At 34.9% G+C, this 23,525-nt stretch overlaps 1 protein-coding gene across 3 annotated transcripts in view; it reads right to left on the bottom strand.

Annotated features, from left to right (window-relative positions):
• Nucleotides 1-23,525, bottom strand: part of LOC123307312 (5-oxoprolinase) — an 89,355-nt gene that overhangs the window by 32,305 nt on the left and 33,525 nt on the right. For all 3 annotated transcript variants that reach the window (XM_044889566.1, XM_044889564.1, XM_044889565.1), the window contains exons 15-18: nt 18,628-18,758; nt 17,909-18,002; nt 12,086-12,329; nt 6,946-7,043 (exon numbers count right to left, since the gene is read on the bottom strand). In XM_044889566.1, coding sequence (XP_044745501.1) covers nt 6,946-7,043; nt 12,086-12,329; nt 17,909-18,002; nt 18,628-18,758 — 567 coding nt within the window. The remainder of the gene's footprint in view (nt 1-6,945; nt 7,044-12,085; nt 12,330-17,908; nt 18,003-18,627; nt 18,759-23,525) is intronic.

The raw sequence follows: 23,525 nt of genomic DNA, 5'->3' as shown, positions 1-23,525 counted from the left end.
TGAGTTGTCGATTGAACATAATTTGGTCATTAATCCTGAGAAGTCGAAGGTAATGTGTTTTGCCAGCAAAAACTCTGCTACTTTCTTGAAATCTAATATGACCATCAAACTGAATAATGATAGCCTGGTATTCACAGATGTTGCTAGAGATTTGGGTTTGCTCCTGGATACTGATTTTCGCTTCTCCGAACATCTAAAAACACTGATTTCGAGGGCATATTCCAACCTGAGACTTATTTACCCCAACCGGCATATACTTGATGTGAAGACCAAGAAAACTCTTTGCGAATCTCTTGTCTTATCCCAATTTACATATTGTGATTTCATCTATGGGCCGTGTTGGACTAAGATTTATCAGGAAAGGATTCAGAAAGTGCAGAAAGCATGTTATAGGTTGGTACATGGTATAAGAAAGTATGATCCTGTCACTTATAAAATCAGGGAGGATGAGGTCCTCTTTATGGAGTCGAGGAGAAATTATCATTTGGGTTCTTTCATGCATAAACTTATTTTTAATGCTGATGCTCCACCATTCCTTAAGAAGAAATTCGTTCGTCATAGTAACATTCACTCGAGACTTACAAGATTTCAAGATAGATTCGTGCTACCAAGACATAGAACAGCCTTATTTCAAAGAAGTTTCATTTTTCGATCCATCAAATTTTATAATTCCCTTCCAAGTGACTTCAAGTTGTTGAACATAAATAAGTTCAAGTTTAAAATTACAGGGTATATACTGTGTGGGCAATAATGTTTGTGATTCCAATATTTATAAGCTATATGCTAGGGGGGAGTTCCTTTGAATCGGACGGCCCATGAACCTGACGCTACAGTTTTCTACTACACTCGATGGTAATTTAGCACCCTTTACGTAAATCCCATTTTTGCAACAAGGCGCGAGCCACAGGGTCGGCCATTTTCCAAGAGATATCGATCGCTGTTGCAAAAATAGGATTTACGTAAAGGATGCTAAATTACTATTGAGTGTAGTAGAAAACTGTAGCGTCCGGTTCATGGGCCGTCCGATTCAAAGGAACTCTCCCATACATGTTGTGAGATTCGGGTGCTCACCGGGTGTATTTCATTTGATTTACTCATGTGCTGACTTGGTGTTATTTTAGATCCATTGTTTTACATTAGCTCATTGCTGGTCAGTGGGAGGTTGAGTTTGAATAGCATTATGCTAGACTTCGCCTTTGCTGACTTGGTCATGAGAGTATGTATTTTTTTTATAGGTTTCTATATAATAAAGACGTCATTCATTTATTTATTTTGAGAAAAAGATATCAAATTGTTTCCATAATAGTCCGAGAGCTGGCGATGAAAATCGGCAAGGGTTTTGTAATGGCTCATAATTAAATATGAGTTAGTTTTGGTGGTGTACATGAGTCAGCACACACTCTCAAGGTCAGGTAGTAGAACATCTGGCGGCGATGCTCTTTGATTTATGTAAAATTGCAATATCCGCACTTTGGGTGACTACTGACTGCCTATGTTTGATTGATATGTGGCCTGATATTATTCTCAAATAATATTTGATATTTGAGCAGTAAATGCATGCTCAGCCATTACAAATCTGTTGAAACGACATCGTTATAGCAGCAACTTGGTGGTACTGAACCACCTCATTTCACAAAAATAAGGTCTGTTCACTTTCCAACGCTTTCTGTACTTTGAACTAATTCAGTTACAATTTTGAATTATTAACAAATAATTGTAGAGTATGTTGTAATTTTATATAGATTTACATCAAAGCGCGTCGCTGCTAATGAGTGCTGACTAATGAACACCCTCAATACTAAATCATATTTAATTATTAGCCATTACAAAACTAGTAGCATCCCTTGTAACATCCATTAAAAAAATGGAAATAAAAATTCTGGCACCTATTTTCTTTGATGGAACAGTAACAGGACAAATCATGCCGTTTTATAGCTAAATTGAATTTTGATAAATTATCCAATAGTTATTTTCATGTAATTCAGTTCTTTATTTCAGTTATGGATTTTCAGTAATGACCAAATCAATTCAATATTTTTTATAGAGAATTAATAAAGATATCAAATGTGGTTGATTCATATCATATCACTGAAATAGGTATGAAATCTTTTTACAGAAAAAAAAAAAACATAATACCACGATCCATTAAAGTTTCATGTCTCTTACGTACGAAATAGTGGACATTGGTTAAAATTTTCACCAAGAATTTTTCTAACCACCTCAGATTGTTTGGAATCTTGTGGTCTGACTCAATAAAAGAAATGCTTTTCGCACGTTGGGTATATATATATATATATATATATTCTTTTGATAACTTTTCCAAAAAAGTGTCTTTCCATTTTCCAAGTTGATGTAGTTAAAGATTCAAGGAAAAACATACGTTCAGTCACCGAAAAATAACCTTCAAAATGTCATAGCCTACTTGACGAAACGTTTCATCAATGCGCACCAGTTCATCTAATGGCATTTTTTATAATAGCGACTTCCCTTGGTGAAATTAGCTTTTGGAATCATTGTATTTCAAAATATGCATGCAAATTTCAAAAATGCACACAATTTCAAAATATGCCCTCAGTGCACAATAGTTTGGCAATGAAATAACCAATAGTTTTGAGTATTCAATCCACTAGTCATAGGGAGACAACTCAGTTCAGCCAAGTAAATAAAGCCAAAATAATTTGTAAGATGCGTTTAAAAAAATTCGTCGTCAAGTAGGCTATGGAACTTTGAACGTCGATATTTCGTGTCTAAACGTAATTGTTGTTGAATTAAAATTATCAGGAAATTATAAAGATGGTTTTTACGGACATGAATCCTACTTCAAAATTGGGGAGAAAATAGAAGGAGAATAGAAATATTATTTGATGTTCCAGTGACATTCCCATTGTATATCCCAATGTGGCTGGAAGAATCAATCTTTCGAAAGTACTGTTTTGCGATGAGTTGACGAAACAGGTATGTACAAGCAAAAAAATAGTGGTCGACCAAAGAAGAAAACCTCAAAGTTATTCAGCAATAATGAAAATGTGATGACAGAAGTTCCACGAACCTCAAGGTATCTGTTGGCATATTTTATGCCACACAATATTGAATGAAAGACATCAGTTTGTTTTCATAAACATTGACATGTTATCAAAAAATTTATTACCTATCCTTGTAGCATCCAAAAAAAAATTGAGTTCGGTATGCATCAGTCAATGGCAAAATGTGGGACCTATTTTCTTTTAGAGAACTTTAACAGTAGAAAGTTATGAATAAGGAGAAAGCATCATGCCTTTTTATAGCTAAATGAATTTGCATAAATTGTTCAAACTTATTTTCATGTAATTCAGTTCTTTAGGTTAGTCATGGATCAAATTAAATTAGTAACGACCAAATCAATTCAATATTTATAGAGATTTAATAAACATATTGAGATTCTTACTGTATTTTATTCATATTACTGAAATAGGTAGAACCTTTTTACAAAAAAAACATAATACCACGATCCGTGCAAGATTCATGTCTCTTACGTATGAAAATAGTGGACAGCGGTTAAAATTTTCACCGAGAATTTTTCTAACCGCCTCAAATTGTTTGGATTCTTGTGGTCTGACTGAATGGAAGAAATGCTTTTCACACTTTGGGCGAAATTAATTTTTCCAAAAGTGCCTTTCCACTTTCCATACAAAATTACGATGTGTAGGTTGATGCCATTTTTGTTTACATTTTGGGGAGATGAAGTAATTCAAGAAAAGATCTACGTTCAGACACCGAATATCAACGTTTAAAATTCCATAGCCTACTGGACGACGAATTTTTTTGAACGCACGTTATATAGTCGTCTATCTTATCTCATTCACAGAGACCTGCCACACGAAAGAAGTTAATACTCAATGCTTATTGGTTTTCAATTTTCGGAACATTTCACCATATGGTATTGAAGTAATCGTCGTATTTAAAAAGAGAATATCAGCTAAATTTCTTTTCATATATATCATGTCGTGACGTGTTTTCAGATGCAAATGAAAAAAAAAACAATATCGCTTTTATATGTGAAAGAAAATTCCGTGTGCTTTAGCCTTTAATGCGTCGTTTCAAATCCAGATCAGAACTTCGTCGTATATCCCGATATTGTAAATCCTGCGGACTGCTATCCTCTCGATAAAGATTACCGTGGACCCCGATAAAAGAAAAAATATGACCAGGATAAATATAAATGAACCACGAATGAGGAAAAATAGTTGCTGGAGATCCTCCATCTGTGATTTCGGCGATTCCACTTTTTCGTTCTATCTATATGAAGCTAGAAAATCAACGGCCGAGTACGCTTTTGCAATTTTTTTATAGCAAGCAGATTGAATGAGACTGTAGTTGTGTAGTTCAATGAATAATAAACTCAACAACAGTCATTTCTGAATTCCGGTCAGAAGACACTGTTATTCTAATACGAGGACAAAATTCGAAGACAAGCCACGCAATAGCGGATTTTTGAAGACCCAGTATAAATCATTATTTCCTATATATCAGTAATTTTGGCAATATCTACTGTCTGATTGGCATCCCCATGAATGGAATTAGTATTTGACGGATTTAAAAAAAAAAAATCTATCCTTGGTAAGAATGTCATCTTTTTATTTACCGGTAGATACGGGTGACTTGGGACAGTCCTGTAACTTGGGACAATTACCCCCCTTGCAGATTCCTTTATTTCTTACCATTTATGAGTGAAAGGGAAACAACAATTAATTCCTGTTGAGTTTGCCGTGACCAGAGCGTTCGAATTGACAGGAAAAATTAGCGAATTCAGGAGAGTAAAAGCGCGTTTTTTTATGGCCTTTATACATTCTAGTGTCCTGTGCAAGTGTAATATTTTTTCTGGATACGTGGAATGTTGGGATATTAGATATATTATGTCTCGAAACAAGATTGTTTACAAATCAAACTACAATACAGATCTCATTCATTTATTTTGTTTTTTTATAGGGTGACTTGGGACAATGCCGAATAGATACAAGCGGCGCATTGACAGCAGGAAATTTGCCGATTTTTCGCAGGATATTATTATTTACGTTATTTCCACAAGGAAATCACCAAAGAATGAAAGAAATCAAACTTCCTTTGTTTTGTTTAGTTTTTCACAATTGAGTTGCAAAATATTTACTTTCGCTGTAATAGGAGTTTATCATTTAATTTCCTCACCGAATTTCAACTATATAATTATTATTAAGTATTAAGTATTATTAAGTATTAAGTATTATTAAGTATATAATTATTATTAAGTATTAAGACAAATTCTAATTTTTCGAAACTATACACCGTCCCAAGTCACCTATTTCATTTGAGAGTTGAGAAATCAATAGATTAAAACTTGTCTCCCAAGCCTCCCAAATCGCCACATTCATTTTATGTACATTTTCTTATAGCCATCTTGAGCCGTTTTCAAATTATTTTTTTTTAAATAACAAATAGAGGCTTGTAAAAGACTGAGATTTGATAAAAACGCAAAGCACAATCTCAGATCTGTTTTTTGAGCTTCGTTACCTAAAAGATATTCTACGTCGTTAGGTAGAGAACATTACATACTTTTTGATATACAGGAAGATCAAATGAAAGTCTCAAAGTTGGAATACAAAAACGGCCAAAAATCATTTTTTTTTCAAATAGAAACACTATTTTTTTACTTACATCAATAAGTGGAGTCTTTTAAGGGGTCCCTATATCCAAAATGTTCCATTTTCGTGATATGCGGGCTTTCTTTTGTATTCCAACTTTTAGATTCTCATATCAAAAAGTAGGTAACGTCCTCTACATAACGACGTAGAATATCTTTTTGGTAACAACGCTCAAAAAACAGATCTAAGATTGAACGTTGCGTTTTTATGAAATCCTGTCTTCTACAAGCCTCCATTGGCGATTTTTTTTCAAAAAACAGTAACTCGAAAACGGCTCAAGATGGCTATAGGGAAATGTATGTGGAATTCGAAGATACATCCGGAAATGTCATAACATACATTTGAAATAAGAAATTTGGTGCCATTTCCGGTACAAAGGGAGGTCATTGGTATTTCAAAATATTGAATGAATGAAGTTCTAACTGACTTACATCTTCATACAAAATTTGGAAGAGATCGAATTATTATTTCTCCATAAACTTCTAATGGGCACTCCCGGTGGACACCCTGTATATTGTAATGATTTCTATTACATCATATGATCACGGTGACAAATTAATCGTTACATCATCATTTTGTAAAAAATAAGATCCTCTCACTCTTTCAGATATCTTCTCCAACAAAGTTGGCAATTCAGTGTTTCGCATTGTTTTTTATTGAGACTGTATTATATTGGCAATAAATTCGCTTTTACATAAGTCATTCATATGTATGTATTCTACAGAGTTGACCACCAACGCTCAAGCTTTCATAAAATAAAATATAGCCATATTTGGCTACTTCCATCATTTTGGCTCATTTTGTGCCACGTTTCGGCTAGCATTCCCAAGCCCTCTTCAAGAAATCTATAGATATCGACCGAAAAAGGTTATCTGTTTAGTAACACTTCATTCAGAAACAATATTACGTAACTATTCTCAAAGTACTTTTTCGCGATGTGTTAGCCTTCTGCGTGAAACAGAAAGTTTTAAAGAACAGAGGCAACCAAAAAAGAAAAACCCAGAGTTAATCAACAATGTTGAAAATGTGATAGCAGATGCTCCACGAACCTCTGTTCTGGTTCTACCTCAAACGGCTCTAGCCTCCGTTGGCACATGTCACACGGCTTTGAAAAAAACAATGAAGACATCAATTCGTGTTTCCAAGAGTAATAATGAATTCTTAGGAAATCTTTGTTCAAAAACCATCAATCTATATATCAGTCTTAGTCGAACCCCGATCCGGGTCTCATTTCTGTGAGAAATTTGGGGCATATCAACGTTACAAAGATTATAGTTGGACACAAACTCACCCCAGGCTGTACTTCGACTGAGGTTTTCGGCCCCAAATTGATAATCCTGCCGTCAGCCCTGATTAAGTGGTTCAACCCGCGTTCTCCTGGCTCACCACCTGAAAAAGGACAATTGAGGTTAGGAGGTTGCACAGATAGGGCAAGTTATAACCCTCGTCGACCAATGCCTGTAGGATTTTGCAGGTGAATCGCATTGAATGCTAGAAACGTTTATATGCAATATAAATTGGTGGCAAAGCTTTCTTCAAGGAAGTCTTATACTTGATGTATAACTAGATACCTATAACACAGAGATTGACCTTCGATACATATAATCCCTATTCGTTATGGAAAAAAAGGCAGGCAAACATGGATTGTTTTCTTGAAAATTCAAACGTAAATCAAATATACAGAGTGTGTTGCCACTGTTGCCTGAAAACATTAAGGGGAAGTGATACCTTTGTTTGGTTCTGGTAATGATCAAAGATATAACAGCTGCTATCTTTCATCTACAGAAATATATCTGTAATCTTTAGCAATATCTTGAACTATGAACGATGTATATTATTAAGCGATTGGTTTCGAACTTATCTGAATGTATTTGAGTTTTTCTCAGGAAATCATGATTTTTAGTTTTACTTTTGTACTTTTTACCATAAAAATATTTGTATTATACAATTACAATATGTCGGAAATTCACCGAAATATGATAAAGGACTGTGGGAAAACAATGATTATAAAATCTATATGCTACCGGCAATGTGTATAATCCGTCATTCTATACAATGCCTAGGTAATGTATAGAATGCCTGAAAAAGTCAAGCAATGTATGAAATATTCGAGAAAATATTATTCATTTCATACATTGCCTAGGTATTCTATGGAATACCTAACGCCTAGCAGACAATGTGTTGAGGTAAGATCTCATTGATGAGGGAAGATGTTGACGATTTAAGAAGCGCATTCGTTTCTTGCGAATTCATTGAAATGGCGGCCTATTAACGAGTGTTTCCGATGTTCATTTTAAATGAGACGAAAATATTAAACATATCATCTAGGATCTGAAAACTTAGTAATTTTAGTTCAGAATGGCTTTTCAGATATCTCTCTATCTCTTCAAACCTCTATCGAAGAGCAAATGAAAAAAAATGTTTCAAGCATAAAATAATATCCATTACATATTACAAAACATAACATAGAACAGGGTGAAGAATATTCGTTATCCACTCAGAGGATCTCGACAGGCGACCTCTTTTTCAGAGAAAAAAAGAATGGTGAAAACCGTAGCTATCTACGATTCTTCGTTTTTAAGTAAGCAAAAATGAGATTTTGACGATTTCGATTTCGATATTTTTTCATTTCGTACCATTAGGCGAACTTTGGATTTTTTAAATGCAAACTTTTATCTTTTATTGAACTTGTTGTTTATGAATCGAAATAAATCTTTTGTCAGTAGATTCTACGTATAGAAGTGCCTTATGGGTTCAAGTTTCAAATCTGTAAGTTCAAAGACAAAAAAGTTATGACAACTTTTCGAAATCGTCAAAATCTAATTTTTTACTGATTATTCAAAAACGAAGAATCGTAGGAGGCTACGATTCCCACCATTCTTTGTTTTCTGAAAAAGAGCTAGGAAATGTGTCATCCGTTTTCTTCTAGCTCTTGTACCTAGTTCTTGAGGTCCCTTCAGTAGACAACGAATTGTGCCCACCCTGTCCATACCCATTCTGATAAGAAATTCACACCTGAATCATTTCATCTCACAGATTCCCGGCTGATCAGTAGGCATTTTATAGAATACCTAGGAATTGTATACAATGCCTAGATAAAGTATGAAATAGACAAACGCATTTCTATTATTTCATACATTGCCTAGAAGACCCAGGTATTCTATACATATTGCCTTGGCATTGTATAGAATGCCTGAATTATTCACATTGCCGGTAACATATATAGATATTGAACATAGAACTTAATTGACAGATGATCAAATCAAGGAAGAGGATTTTGAAGCAGTTAAGGAATAGGTGTTTCGCAGGGTTCTGTGCTCGGGCTGGTTCTGTTCCTGTTTACATTAATGGCCTGATGTGGAGCACTGAATTTTATACGTAGGTACTACGTATGCCAATGATACTTCAGTCTTGAAAAGTAACACTGGTTCTGAAGCATGGTCGGCCCTACGAGGGGTAAGATAAAGAGGGTAATTACTGCACCCCGAGAGCACTTGTTTCCTATCAAATTTCCTATTTCATTAGTGAGATAATAGCAAAAAAAATTTAAAATGATAAGATTTTTCGAAGCACATTCGAGTTGTTCATTCAATTATAATATGATTTATTGCACAAGCCGAGGTAGACATTTTTTGAGAAATTTCCTGTTCAAGTCATAATTGTACAAAATTTTTAAAGAGACATATCATCCTATTATAATCAGCTTACAATCCCAATCATCCATTGCGAAATCGAAATAGTCAGTGAAATTCCAGATTCATTCCTCGCTTCGATCCTATACAGTATTTTATCCAAATACATAATCCCAATATCGAAAGGAGAAACTCATTGGAGATCAAAAGTGTATAAAAAGTGCCGTCTCACCCTATAAACTACCGAAGTGATCGACCTGAAGTTTATGTGTAAGTTGCCTCGCTTGGCTAGACATACCCCATTATCGGTCCTAAAGGAATTGCCTAATCTTTGATTTAATCCGGTTCGATTCCAACTTGGAGTCAAGGTCTGTCGTTTTTCTTGCAATCAAACCGATCGTGATCTATCCCCATTCGAACGTCTGCATCTCGCAAACACACTTACCGAACTTTCACCCCTCAAATAATTCAGTGGCGTAAAGAGAGGTGGTTGTTTGCCACACAACGATATTTTGTTCTTGACGCATGAAGAATGTTTTTAGACTCACTCAATATTTAATAATTTCTTTCTGTTCGCCCAACAAATCTCTTTTAATTCTTAATTCCAGCAATATTCCATTTAAGTGAGTTTTGCAGATTTGTGCTACTTTCGAATGATTTCGAAAGTCCCTCTGATTTTCCAGGAAATCGAAAATAAAATAATAGTAGCTTATCGCTTCTGTTTTTTCTTCTCCAAAATACGTAGAAAATTCAGTGCCATAGGTATCTGTGCCTTGCTCTCACCAGAATTTTTTGGTTTTTCCGAAAAATCGCGAAATTTAAAAAGTAAACCTAGCAGTTTCGTTTTTTCCAAAGAAAAATATGCAGCAAATGGTGATTTATTTGTATCAATTTGTGGCGTTGAAATTTTCACGAAAACCTTCTAATTATCCTCAAATTTAAAATGAAGATTTCGGGAAAACTAGACCAGTACCTACTTTTGTCTTTCTATGTCGAAAACTATTTTATATACAGGGTGGGTCTTTGTCTCGTACAAATATTTAAACAGTAGATTCTTGAGGTCAAACAAAACAATTTTTTCCATTCCCTTTTATAGAAGCACTCGGTTGGCCATGAAATAATTTTCTCAAGTTTTTGTAACTCTAGTTACAAGAGTAAGGTTGGCACTCATGAAATGTCGTTAATGTCATAAAACGACGTTGCCACTACTAATATCAATTAATATCACAAAAATGCCGAAAGTGATTGAAATTGGAAAGGAAAGAAGATAGAGTATCAGGAAGTGCTATTTATAATTCAGTGTAGTTCATTCAAATAGTAACCCTGATATTCTAAAATCTACAATATATCAGTCGATATCGAACATATTCAATGTAAGTAAATTTATATATTAAAATTTATGTTTCATCCAAGAAGATAAGGTAATAAATCTAAGCTATATATTCTAGGTTTCATCTGAATCTAGACGACTTATATTTTAGATGAATGTTTCCACAATCACTCAATCACACTGAATAAAGGGGATGACAAAGAATTTCCTTCTATTGGTCCAAAAAGGTGGTGGCATTTGAGTATCATATTTCAGAGTTAACCAACGCAAAAAGTTACTACATTGAATTTTCAATGTTATCGTAGAATAGGTTCCAAAAAATTAATTTTTCCATTTTTCATGTGAATTATTCTATACTGAATGTCTTAAGGGATCAATATTATCATTATTATATCAGAGTATTGTTATCATCATATCAAAGTATTAAAAACAACAAGCCACAAACACGAACTAGTTGTCAATTGTCAATTGTTAATTTATGTGAAATTTTAGTTTAAGGGTGAAATTCCTCTTGCCTCAAAACTCCCTTCAATTATTTGACATGATTTTTGCGGAAGAATTTAACATTCTTGTAATTATCCGTTAATTTCCTACCACTGCATCAAATGCAATTCATCTTTGAGCTGATTTTCTTGAAATCTACAACTGATTTATAACGTCTTCAACCTTTAGCCAAAGAAGATAACCAACATTAACTCTTCTCAAGCTTGAGAGCTTATGTGTCAATAATTAAAGTATCTTCCATGGTAAAAATAAATACTTGAAAACTTATTGTACTTTCCATGCAAATCACTAGATTTGGAATCCCTTCAATCAGTTTGTATAAACGTCAGTTATGTTCACATATTTTCGACTTCATATTTTCCGAAGTAATTTGACCTTGTGATAAACTACGTAATAACTGAGACTTTACGTGGAACAGACAACACTGCGTTGATTTAGGCCTGCCGCAGACATGCAATTTTTAGTTTTGCAACTGTTTAGTTGCAGAAGTGGGTACAATGCATTTATATGGGGCCGCGCAGACATGCAACTGAAAAGTTTTGCGATCGAATAGTTTCAGCCTCGACACAAACTAAGCGATTGCGTATGTGTGCGCCCTCGAACCGCTTGCAATCAAACTGTTGCGCAACTGAAAAGTTGCATGTCTGCGGCAGGCCTTAAAACAGAGTTTATACGTCATAACCTCACATTTTCCAAATTCAAGCCTCCCTTGATAAAATGCCCCTGTCTGAGTGAGAGCTTGTCTGAAAAAAGAAGGAAAAGTATAACCTAAGATATTCCTACTACACAGTAGTGGTGAAATGTGTCAAATTTCCATGGCCAACCGAGTGCTATGATAAAAGTGAATTGCGTTTAAGTAAGTGAATAATTTTAAGATGAACCTCCTTCTGACGTGATTGCTTCGTTCTTTTAGCATAATCCGTCTAACCACCGCTTTCAATGTTTCCTCTATAAGACACACTCACCTTCCATTCCATAAGGCTGTAGCACCCTTCTCTCCGTTAGGACAGATAGTATCACGCGGGAACGGAACAAGATCTCCCTTTCCACTCCATCACCACCCCTGAATTTTCCACATCCGCCACTGCCTTTTCTCAACGTAAACTTTCTGATGAAAACGGGGTAACGCTTTTCCAATATTTCGATGTCAGTTATTCTAGTATTGGTCATGTGGGTGTGAACACCTGAACAACCGTTCCATGATGGACCCTACAATTAGATATATAGATTGAATTCACAGAAAAGAGGAAATTGTAACGAATGTAGGAAATGAGAAAAGTCGCTTCCATAACCAGAGCGGCCACCTATCCAGGTAGGTATTTAGCTGAATGGTGATTTTGGCTCCCAGAAAAAACTCATTTTTCAATATTTCTAAGGAAAAGTTCATGGCACTCAAATAACATTTGGAAGTTTCTAGCGAATTCTTTTTTAGAAACTATATTGGTATTTAATATTTCACTAGTCTCAGAGTTGAATAGATATTTTTTTTTTCTGCAAGCGTATGCTTTCAACTCTTCTTTCGCGTGCATTTCAAGTCGCAGTCAAACTCTGCTTCACAATGGCAGTTTCGTCCGGAAAAGTATCATTTTCCGCACTTGTTACGAAAATAACTATATTCAAATACTGAAACATACAGCGGTCTTTGACTCGTAAAAATATTTTAACAGTAGATTCTTGGGGTCAAAAGAATTTTTTCTGATTCGTCGCTGATAAAAAGATATAACCATTGTAAGTTTTCATAATAAGCTGTGCCACCTCTGGAAAAACAAAATTACCTTCAGAGTAACAAGCGAAATCTGTGACACTACACATCTTTAAAGAGTGAAAATTTTTCGAATTTCACAGATATTCTTTATTTTTGAATATCAAAGTATCCGAAAACGGCACATTATACGAGGAAATATAAAGAATACTTTTATTTTACCATACGTTCAAAAATTCATGAGATAGCGTCCAACTTTGTTTCAAGAGTTGAGTTCTTTGAATTTTTTGTATTTTTGGTACCTACCATTTTTTCATAATAAGAAAACTGAACGCCCGATGGTGCATGATATCTTGTGTTCGAAAAAGATTCATCAAATAAATGCAAAACTATATTCCGAAATTCATTTCATTCGATAAAACCGTTTGTGAGATAAAAATAACTAATATTTTTTATGGTTTTTCAACACAGCCTTCATCTTTTAAACGGAGCCGATTCGGGAAAAATGGGAAAGAAAAAAAGTGTTTCTTTTGACCTCAAGAATCTACTATTGAAATATTTGTACGAGACAAAGTCTCGCCCTCTGCTTTAACTCTGAAAGCAGTAAGCGGATTTTGACTATTAACGTACTCAACCCTGATACACTGTCAGATATACAGTCTGTGCCAGACTGACCGGCACGGTTTAATTCGGCCACAAATACTTTAACGATAAGTCCAGCTCAACCGTTTATGACCATTTTCACGTCACTCAAAATTTGAAGTAAACCTCACCTAATTTGAAGTAAACCTCACCCATCTGAGGATGATATTGTGATAGCAAAACATCTGTCCTAGTTTAACAACTCATTTTTGCGAAATTCACAAAATCTGTTTCAAGTACGATTATGGTGTTCCCTACTTCGAGATACTGAATAAAATTGTGAACTTAGATTTTGACCTTCAGTCATCGCTAACCTAATACCCCAGATAGCAGAAAGATTTGTCTTCGAAAGCTAGCCACCAGAATAGGTTCGCTATTTCCCCTATAAAAAATAGCTGACGCTCGAAAACTCCAAGAAGAATCCATCACAAATTTGTATGACTTTTATGTAATCTGATGAAGGAAAGACTGTCCAATCTTCTGGCGGTTGTACATCGAATCTACTTTTATGATCCACTTTGAAGGAAGATGTATTTTTTATCTTACTGTTACTCAATAATTATTATATTATACATCAATGCTTTGCGCAAAAATTTCTGCGTACATACATGTAGCAGGGATCTTTTTTGATCACCCAGGAGTTTCTTTCTGACTCCGTAAGTTGATCCATGTCTGATCTATCTTTGTAATATTATTTTTTGCATTTCAAAATCTGTATTCATATATTTTTTTCCTTATGTTGACTTGTCCCAAACATTATTCTATGTATGAATAAAGAATTTAAATTAATTGAATAAGCGAATCCAGTCCAAAGGTAGATTTACCCACAGCCGTCTATAAAGCCGTCTTTAGAAGGCTGTGGTCAAACCATCGTTTAAGCAATACACTAATTACACATTCAAGTTAAACGGCTTCTGAAATTCATTCATGCTAAGCTAAACTCGTGACAATTAATCCACAAATGATACTACACAATAGAATATGAGTTACAATAACCCATTATCTTTAATGAGGAGTGTTGCCGTATTAGATTAACTTTAAGGAGTTATTTGGGTACTTGGCAAGTGGGGGGCTATTCGATTCAAACAACCATTGTTAAAAACATCTATATTTCGAGGCTATTTTTGGCCTCTTCATCAGGACGCTAACGATAAATAACCCATTATCGCATATACGCACCAAAAAAACTATCATACACCAAAAAGTAATGAGTTTCTTGCAATTTTTTTTTAAAGCAATTAAGTGTCATGAGGACCATATTGTTTTATCTGTAATATACAAACATACGCCTCATCACATTAAATAAACAAAAGCATAACTGAAAATTTGATTCCAGAGCAAAATGTAAGTTTTTTTCGCGAATTACCACTTTTTGAGTAGTGTGCATTAGGAAGCTTGGGAACATAAGCTCTAGCAGCTGCAGAATGATGATCCTCCAAGGAATCTCGATGAAATGTCGTCCAGGGTTCCGTTTATGATCCTCAAGCTCATTCGTCAGCTGAACACGACCTGATATATTATTACTGGACGTGATAAGGTTACGCCCGGTTCGATAGCGTTTTTCGCGACATTATAAATAATCTCGGGCGTGTTTTGGCGGCAAAATCGGTCGCTTATCTACCGCCATTTTTCCGCCGTTCGACAGTTGTCGTGGAAGTTAGTGCCATTTTTTATCGCGCAGATTTAATGCAAGCCAAGGCAGCGCCGATATCGGACCGTGAAGAAGAGCATGTCGACAAACGGTTGGAAAAAATTTATTACTTATTACTGAGGCGTATGTCTGTATTCTGAATTCTAATGAAATGCACTATGTTCCAAACTCATCCGAGATTTCATGGTTTACCTTAGAAATGAAGCTCCACCTTTTGTTTTTTCATACAGAGTGATCTTTGATACTTTAGCTTCTGCATCGAATAATAAGGGTTGAATATAGAGGGTGTGAATGAATTATTGAACCACTAAAATGATTCCTTGTCAAAAAATAGTGTGGGTCTTTCATATATTTTTTGAGCAGCAACTGTTTAGATGCAAGTCCCTGAAAATGGCATCTTGAATGCAATTAAAGCAATTTTCTTTCTCAGAAACCAGAAATTGACAAGAATGAAATTAAGGAGACGTTCTATGGGAGGGAGAAAACAAGAAAAAATAATTCTGATTGTGTCCTCCTATGATATATAAAATATACAGGGTGTTTCATGAGTCGTTGGCCATAGCCCGATGGTGAATGCAGGTCATCCAGGCCTTTCAGAAAACTTGCTTGTTTTGTATCCTGAGGCTATTTGTTTCAGGGATACGGGGTGATTCATGAATATTGACCTAAATTTGTGAAAGCCATAACTCTGGAATGCAAGGTCCGATTTCGATCAAATTTTATGGGTTTGTTCACTTCAGAAAGCTCTTCCAAACGGTTCATGAAATATCAATATTTTCAGGGCAGTACTCGGAATATCATGATTTTTCATTGATGCCCCAAAATCTATATTTTTTACATCCCTTACAAAAATTTTGTTATTACCATGAAAAACTACATAATTTATTAGGAACCGGACGAATTCATATTTTATGTCATTTTTTCTAAATGCGGTCCTGTATTTATTCCTTCCACACATACTGAGTGTTCGTAAAAAAGTGTTTAAAAGTATACAAAGTCGAGCTTCTTTTGAAATTACATATTGAATTTAGTTACAAATGATGTAAACCCTCTTGGAAAATGTGATCCGTATGTGTATTTTCTTCATAACACACATAACTATTGAAATTTATTCTTCTGAAAATGTGGTCCTTATATATATATATATATATTCCTTTAGTGATATTCCTTTGGTGATATTCTTCATTGTCTTCCGTCGAGATTTCAAATTTTTTTAAATTCTGTTCAACTCTTCATTTTAAACCCTCAGTTTCCACTGAGTGTGCGTGAAAAAATGGCAGATACTTCTGGACTTCACGGAAGCATTTGCGGCAGTGGATAGAAGAAGCCTGTGCAGAAAAACATCCCCATATGATAAGAAGGGCAATAAATAAATAATCTGATTTTAAGCCCTAGGAAATGTGTCCAGATGAAAGAACTCAATTTCGAACGTCTCTTATATGATAGTACATTTTCATTGTTGAAGAATAAATTATATTATATATTTTAATACTTATGTGTGGTATGAAGCAAATACACTTACGGATTACATTTTCCAAGATGGTTTACATCATTTGTATCTAAATTAAATATGTAATTTCAAAAGAATTCACTTTGCATACTCCTAAACACTTTTTACGAACACTCAGTAGGATATGCTGAGGGTTTAAAATGAGGAAGAATTGAACAGAATCTAAAATAATTCAGAATCTCGGCGAAGGACAATGAATATTATCACAGAACGAATAAAAACAGGACCGCATTTCGAAAAAAATGACATAAAATATTATATGAATTCGTCCGATTCCTTTTCCCTTATGACAAGTGTGCCATGCAAAGTGAAAATTGAATTTCTTAAAATCAATTATGTAGTTTTTCATGGCAGTAACGACATTTCTGTAAGGGATGTAAAAACTATAGATTTTGGGACATCAATGAAAAATCATCATATTCTGAGTACTGCCCTGAAAATAATGATGTTTCATGAGCTGTTTGAAAGAGTATTCTGAAATGAACAAACCCATAAAATTTGATCGAAATCGGACCTCTCAGTCCAGAGTTATGGCTATCGCCATAATTCATATATATAATATATAATATTCATTAATCGCCCCGTATATCCGAAACTAATAGCCTTAGGATACAAAACAAGCAAGTTTTCTGAAAGGCTTGGATGACCTGCATTCACCATTAGGCTATATGGCCACCGACCCATGAAACACCCTGTATATAGCTTGATACAAGGAACTTAACCAGTTAATTTTGTCATTCACTAAGGGAAAAGTTTCAGCTCGGATTTTGCAAACAACAGTAACTTATCGTTTTAGTTTTTATTTCTATTTTCATTGTATTCATTTCATATAACGTAAGAGGAAAAAAATTATCATTTTTCAGCAGACTTTTTCAGAGAAATATACATATAATCATATGTCGTTACATATATTTACTCATTCCTTTGCTCAATCTACAAACTGAATTTCACCCAAGTTGGCTGAATAGCAATCGAATTTCAGCCACCTACCGTGTTCCGCTATCATAATAGCATCTTCAGCTGCACAGAAAAAGTTCGAGTTTTTTTTTTAATTATTGACAACAACAAACTTGCACAAGTCTCTGATGAGTGAAATTCAGCTACATCTTTGCTGAGTAGCCGCTTCAGTATAACGATACATTAACGGAAACATCTGTTGCGAATCACTGAAACGTTTACAGTAAAAAACGTTGAGGGAATTCCTCAGCCCAACAGTAATTCTTTGAAAAGAACAATCGCATCATTCAGTCAATTTGGTAAGAATTCAATCTCATACAACTCACCGCTCCACTGCCTCCTGCCACCGTTTCGTAACAACCCCATTTCTCGCATCCAAAAGTGATGTTGTTCATGCAACCCTGCGATGCGGCACAAACCCTGTTCAAATTCAAGTATGAGAAAAACCACCTTATTTTTATTTATTCATTTATATTTCAAAATTCAGATCAGAAAAAACAAAACTAGTGATATAAACTTAGGATTAATAAACAAGCGATGGCCATTTTCTCCACAATAAATGAGTTATCTATCTATTTATCTATCTGATAAACAAGCTGAATTTAAAGGCTTCGTGAACTCTACTAAATATTATACCAGTCTGGAAATAAGTAATGGATTCATACATAATATTAAAGCATAATAAGCAACAATGCGCTCATAAGACAATAAGCCAGTTGAAAATATCTAACAGTCTAACAACTACACTTTTTTCATACGTAATTCAGAAAGTATAAATTGCAATTCAGATCAGTAAAATGTAATTCAGAAAGTATAATTTAAAATTCGGATTCTGATTCTTATCAATGAGTATATTAGTTGATTTTTATGAAAATCCTTGTGAATTTTCTTATTGATACGGCGAAAAATTTGACAAAGGATGATTAGTTTTTGTGGAAATCAGGAAATCTGCATAAGTTATCTGTTAGTACAAGATATTTCAGTATATCGAAAAAATTTTCTTTAATTTTTGAATATCAGCAAAAAAATACTCGTTTATACATACCTGAATGCTTTCAGCACAACATCCACAACTCTTTGGGAGGTCAATACGTTCCCTCCAACTACTGCAGCATTTTCACTTGGGTTGAGAATGCATCCATGAGGAAGAATAACCTTTACAGGTTTGAGGCATCCCTAAAAAATAGTTTTGCAAAGTACCATTAGTTGAACTTTTTCATTGTTTACATATGTTTGATTTGCTATCATTCATTATCAATCAATGCTACCGAATTTTATGCTAACATTGTGTACTCATGGAATAAAAAATCGTTTTTTTTTAACTTAACTCCTTCAATTAGGAATTTGGAAAATGCACTTCATGAAACGTCGTTTTTTCATTTTAACGGTGCTGGTAAAAGTAAAAACAAAGGTCGTCTTGAATAAGTATGTCACCACCTTATTTTGTAAACGTTGCAGTCTATTCGCTACGCTACTTTGGTGGGCGCTGCCACTAACATACATTCTTTACGACTTACTGATTCACACAAAATAACAAAGCTGTATCGAGCACTGAGAAAAAGTGCTTTAAGCACGCTTAAAATATTCGGGATTTCCAACCTGAGCACTGACCGCTTGAGATTCTACACAGCGACCACTAAGCATAAGCATAGTTATAAGCATATGTACATTAACTGAAATATCCACGAAAAATCAAATTAGAGCCATAGTATGGAAATTGGTAGTGATTTTTTTGAACAACGAGCGTTGGAAATAAATATACGAGGATGTATTGATATCTAGTTAGCCTAGACCAGTTCCATGCATGAAAAAAATATTGCGTTACCATAGCAACGAACAATAACTCATTAGAAGTGTCAGTGTGAAGTTTGAGGTCAAAAAAATAAACCAGAGTTACTCAATAAATTAAATGAAAGAAGATGGAAAAATTGGAGCCATCATCAAGTACTTGTATTTAAAAGGGTTAAGAAGTAAGCAGATTTACGAAGATATGCTTAATACCCTTGGTGATCAATGTCCTTCGTAAGCGACAGAGGCAAATTTTCCATTGAAGATGATAACCAATCGGGAAGACCAGTTTCTGTGTCAGTCCCCGAAAATATCGATGCAGATCATGATATGATTTTATCAGACCGTCGAATTGGGCTGAAACGGAAATCTGAAGCACTGAATATTTCATACAAACGCGTTCATTATATAGTTCAGGTCAATTTAGACATGAGAAAAATTGCTGCAAAATGGATCCCCAGATGTTTGAATGTTGACCAAAAGCGTGCAAAGGTAGAAGCATGGCGTTCGATCTGTGCTCGATTTGAAAAAGATTTACACTTCTTAAACCGAATTGTTACTATGAATGAGACTTGGGTACATTTCTACGATCCAGAAGCAACAATCGATGGAATGGCGACACTCTGGTTCTCCAAGACCTAAGATCTTTCGTGTCCAAAAATCTGCTGGAAAAGTTCTTGCTTCAGTTTTTTGGAATTGCCATGGAGTGATCATGATTGATTTTTTGGATAAGGGTAGAACAATAACCGGAGATTACTATTCGACATTACTGACCACTCTACGGGAAAAAATTAAAAAGAAAAGAAGCTATCAAAAGGTGTTTTGTGTTCGCAGGACAACGCCCCTGCACACAAATCTCATGTTTCCATGCAAAAAATTCGAGATTTAGGGTTTGAATTACTAGAACACCCCCCTTATTCACCAGATTTCGCTCCATCTGACTATCATCTCTTTCCTTAAGCTCGTTTGTAACAGCCGAGAATTCTCTACAAAATTCTCGCAAGAAAAGGGCGGAGACTATTTAGTACGCAACTGAACAGAGAATTCTACCGAAAGTGCGTATGTAACGGTACATATTCACGGCGCATGAAATCTCGAGTAAATTTTCTAGAGAATTCTCGGCTGTTGCAAACGGGCTTTAACTGAAAAAGTTTGAAAGGTCATAAATTTTCTTCCAACAAGGAGGTATTAAAAGCTGTGTCGGTCTGGTTTCCAGATCAAGAAACATTTGTTTTGGTCTAAAGACGTTGAAGGTTCTTTAATAAATGTATCCAATAATTAAAAGGAGAATATGTTGAGTAATAAAATATTTTGACATTGAAATTTTGTTTGCTTCTACAGTAGGCGAAGAATTTTTCAATATATCCTCGTAATTTTGGAAATAAGCCAATTTTGACGTCTTCTAGTTTGAAAACGGGTTTTTTCAAAAAATTCGTTATCATTCGACAGTATACAATATACAATATAGCTTAATAGATGGTCGGGTTCTCTGGGGAGGAATAACCAAAAACCTGCAAAAACACCCTTTTGTGGGCACGAAAAATTCAGCTGACTTCCCCGAAGGGGAGAACCTAAGAGACTCATATAGGATCACTAAGCAGTGTCAAAGACATTCTAACGATTCAGTTTTTTGTTGGAACCCTTTGAATCCCAATTCGACCAGACAATCAGTTTTTTCCTGTCTTTTCCTGATTGTTCCAGAGCTTTCAAAACCTGAAGTTGAAGTCCACTGATTTTTTTTGCAGCAGCTCTTTTTTTCGATTTTCTAAACGCTGCCTGGTCGCTGATCGCTCCTAAACTTCGGCCTTTCGCGTTCCCCATGCGACCGCACCACCAGCGCCGCGGCGCACCGTCGAAGAATAAACCGACGCACACTAGCGTAAACTTTCCGACCCATTCCTGCCCCCAATTCATCATTTCCGACAAAAACCCATCGCTGCCGCCCCGGGCGTCGTACCGGAAAAACCGGATTCCGGCATTATCAAAAGTAGGAGAACGTCAATGAAACTTTTTAATTGATCTGTTCTGGTTGTTCTGAATATCGCGATTGTTACGCCGAAAAATTCGACCCTAGCTTCACTGCTAATTTTTCTAAACGCGAATCGTTCGAAAAAATCATTCCCATGCAGAAAAAGTTTGAATACTTCGAAAACTCACCCCTGTGAGTTGGAAAAACTCATTAAAACGAGGATTCGTTCGTTTTAACAGATGGAACGTCATTCGACTGATAAATTGTTGTGGATTCATGCACCTATTCGAACACAAAGAAGGAAGAGTAAGATTCTTCTAAGAAAGTAATTTATATTTCAAATTTCAAAAATCAAAGAAAATATAACAGAACTGGAAATTATGAAAAATTTATTACCGACTAAGATTGTGTTGCACACAAGTAAAAATTCCACTAATATACTGAAATTGAATGATTCGTAAAAAATTCCAAATGAAAATAAAAGTTATAAAAAACAAATTATGATTTTATAAAAAGAATTGGACATTACATAAATTTTATTATTATTCATAGCCATAGCGGCATTAACGCTGTTCTTCATTTTTGGAATTTTTGTATCTCCTCATCAATATGTATTTTATTATATTTTCCAATATACATAGATTTTCAGACCCCTCTAAATTGTCTCACATGAAAATGGGTAATGCACCAGAATTGAACTTTCTCATGTCCTTCTCATTGATCATGAATGCTAATTTATTGTCTTCTCATACTCATCTCAATAATTTGAATTAGTTTATTTAATTTCTCAGATCATCTCTGTTATTAACCTCTCACTTACATATGACTAATCACTGTTATCGAGTTTCAGATGAAGTTCTCCAGGGTGGACCATAGATTTAATTGATTTCCTTCAGAACACAATGTGGACTTCTCTAATATGGTTCAACGGTCAATGGTAAGCCATGACACTGATTGACACTCTCTCTTCCTGGTTCTACCCTGGAAGATCTACTCTAGTAATCGTGTACTCTCTCAGTTGGCATGATCTCCTCATTATAATTTTGTATTCTCATATTCATTAATCTTCCTCGATATACAGATTAGATATCAAGCCTTGCTCTTCTCGAAACCAACGATTAGTGGTTTCCCTCATTTAGTCCTCTCGTTTTGTAACTCTCATAATTTATCAATTGTATCTCCTATTGTTCTGATGGACGTTCTTATCGTGCTCACTTGTAAGCAGTCCTGTAAATGTTGTATTCATTGATGAATTTTTGCATCCTTCAAGGATGTAAAAATTTATTCATATTTTTTTAATATTATTGCTCCACTCATATTTGACTGATGACCGGACTTAGATAATTTAGCTTTCACCTTTTGGCTTGGCCTGCATCATTATTACAACTCGGCCTTCTCATTAAAATTCATTATTCCAACTTTCTGTTTTTCTGGCAGAATAAAGAGGCTAACGCAATCAATTTTCATTGATATTGCTCTGTCATTGTAAACATTGTGTTAATATTGAATTTGTTGAACATTCTCAGTGTCCAAGTCTTACTTCAAGTGACTTCTCATTTGAACTAATCTATGTAGATTACTTCAGTTTTTAGTTGGATAATGTCACTCTGAGTTTAAAGATGTTGTTAGTATTTTTATTCATTATGGTATTTGCATAAGCTTCATGCGGGAGACTCATTCATGTTATGATTGTGAAGGATATATAATGAATGTTTTTACACTACCATCTCCAACTCGATTATCTGGTAACAGTCCAATACATTAATTTGATAAAATCTGAAAACCTCCGATTTTGAACACGAGTCTAATTCATTTGATTATCGTTGACAACGTTCAGATATAATTAAATTTTAACGAGCATAATAATACAAAAGTCAACAGAGATTCAAATGAACAGAGTTTTGAAACAATCACCAGCCAATTGCATTAAAACTGAACTTTTCCATTCTCTAATGACCTTATTGAAACGTTCTTCTACTCATCGAAAAAAAGTCCATTCATGAACGCATATCGTTTTGAACTGAAGGGCAGAGGTCGAGTTGTTTCAGCATATACGTACCCCTTCAAATGCATCGAAAAGTTTCGCTTAACTACGTGAGTACATACAATTTCGGCACAATCGAAGCGACGGGAATGTTTCAAGTGTTGCGGATTGGTTTAGTTCTGTCGAATTCGCGGGATTATTG

Source organism: Coccinella septempunctata, chromosome 2, assembly GCF_907165205.1.
Source record: "Coccinella septempunctata chromosome 2, icCocSept1.1, whole genome shotgun sequence".
Classification (NCBI taxonomy): domain Eukaryota; kingdom Metazoa; phylum Arthropoda; class Insecta; order Coleoptera; family Coccinellidae; genus Coccinella; species Coccinella septempunctata.
The sequence above is the reverse complement of the archived record's forward strand: the minus strand, read 5'-3'. Positions and strand labels throughout refer to the sequence as shown.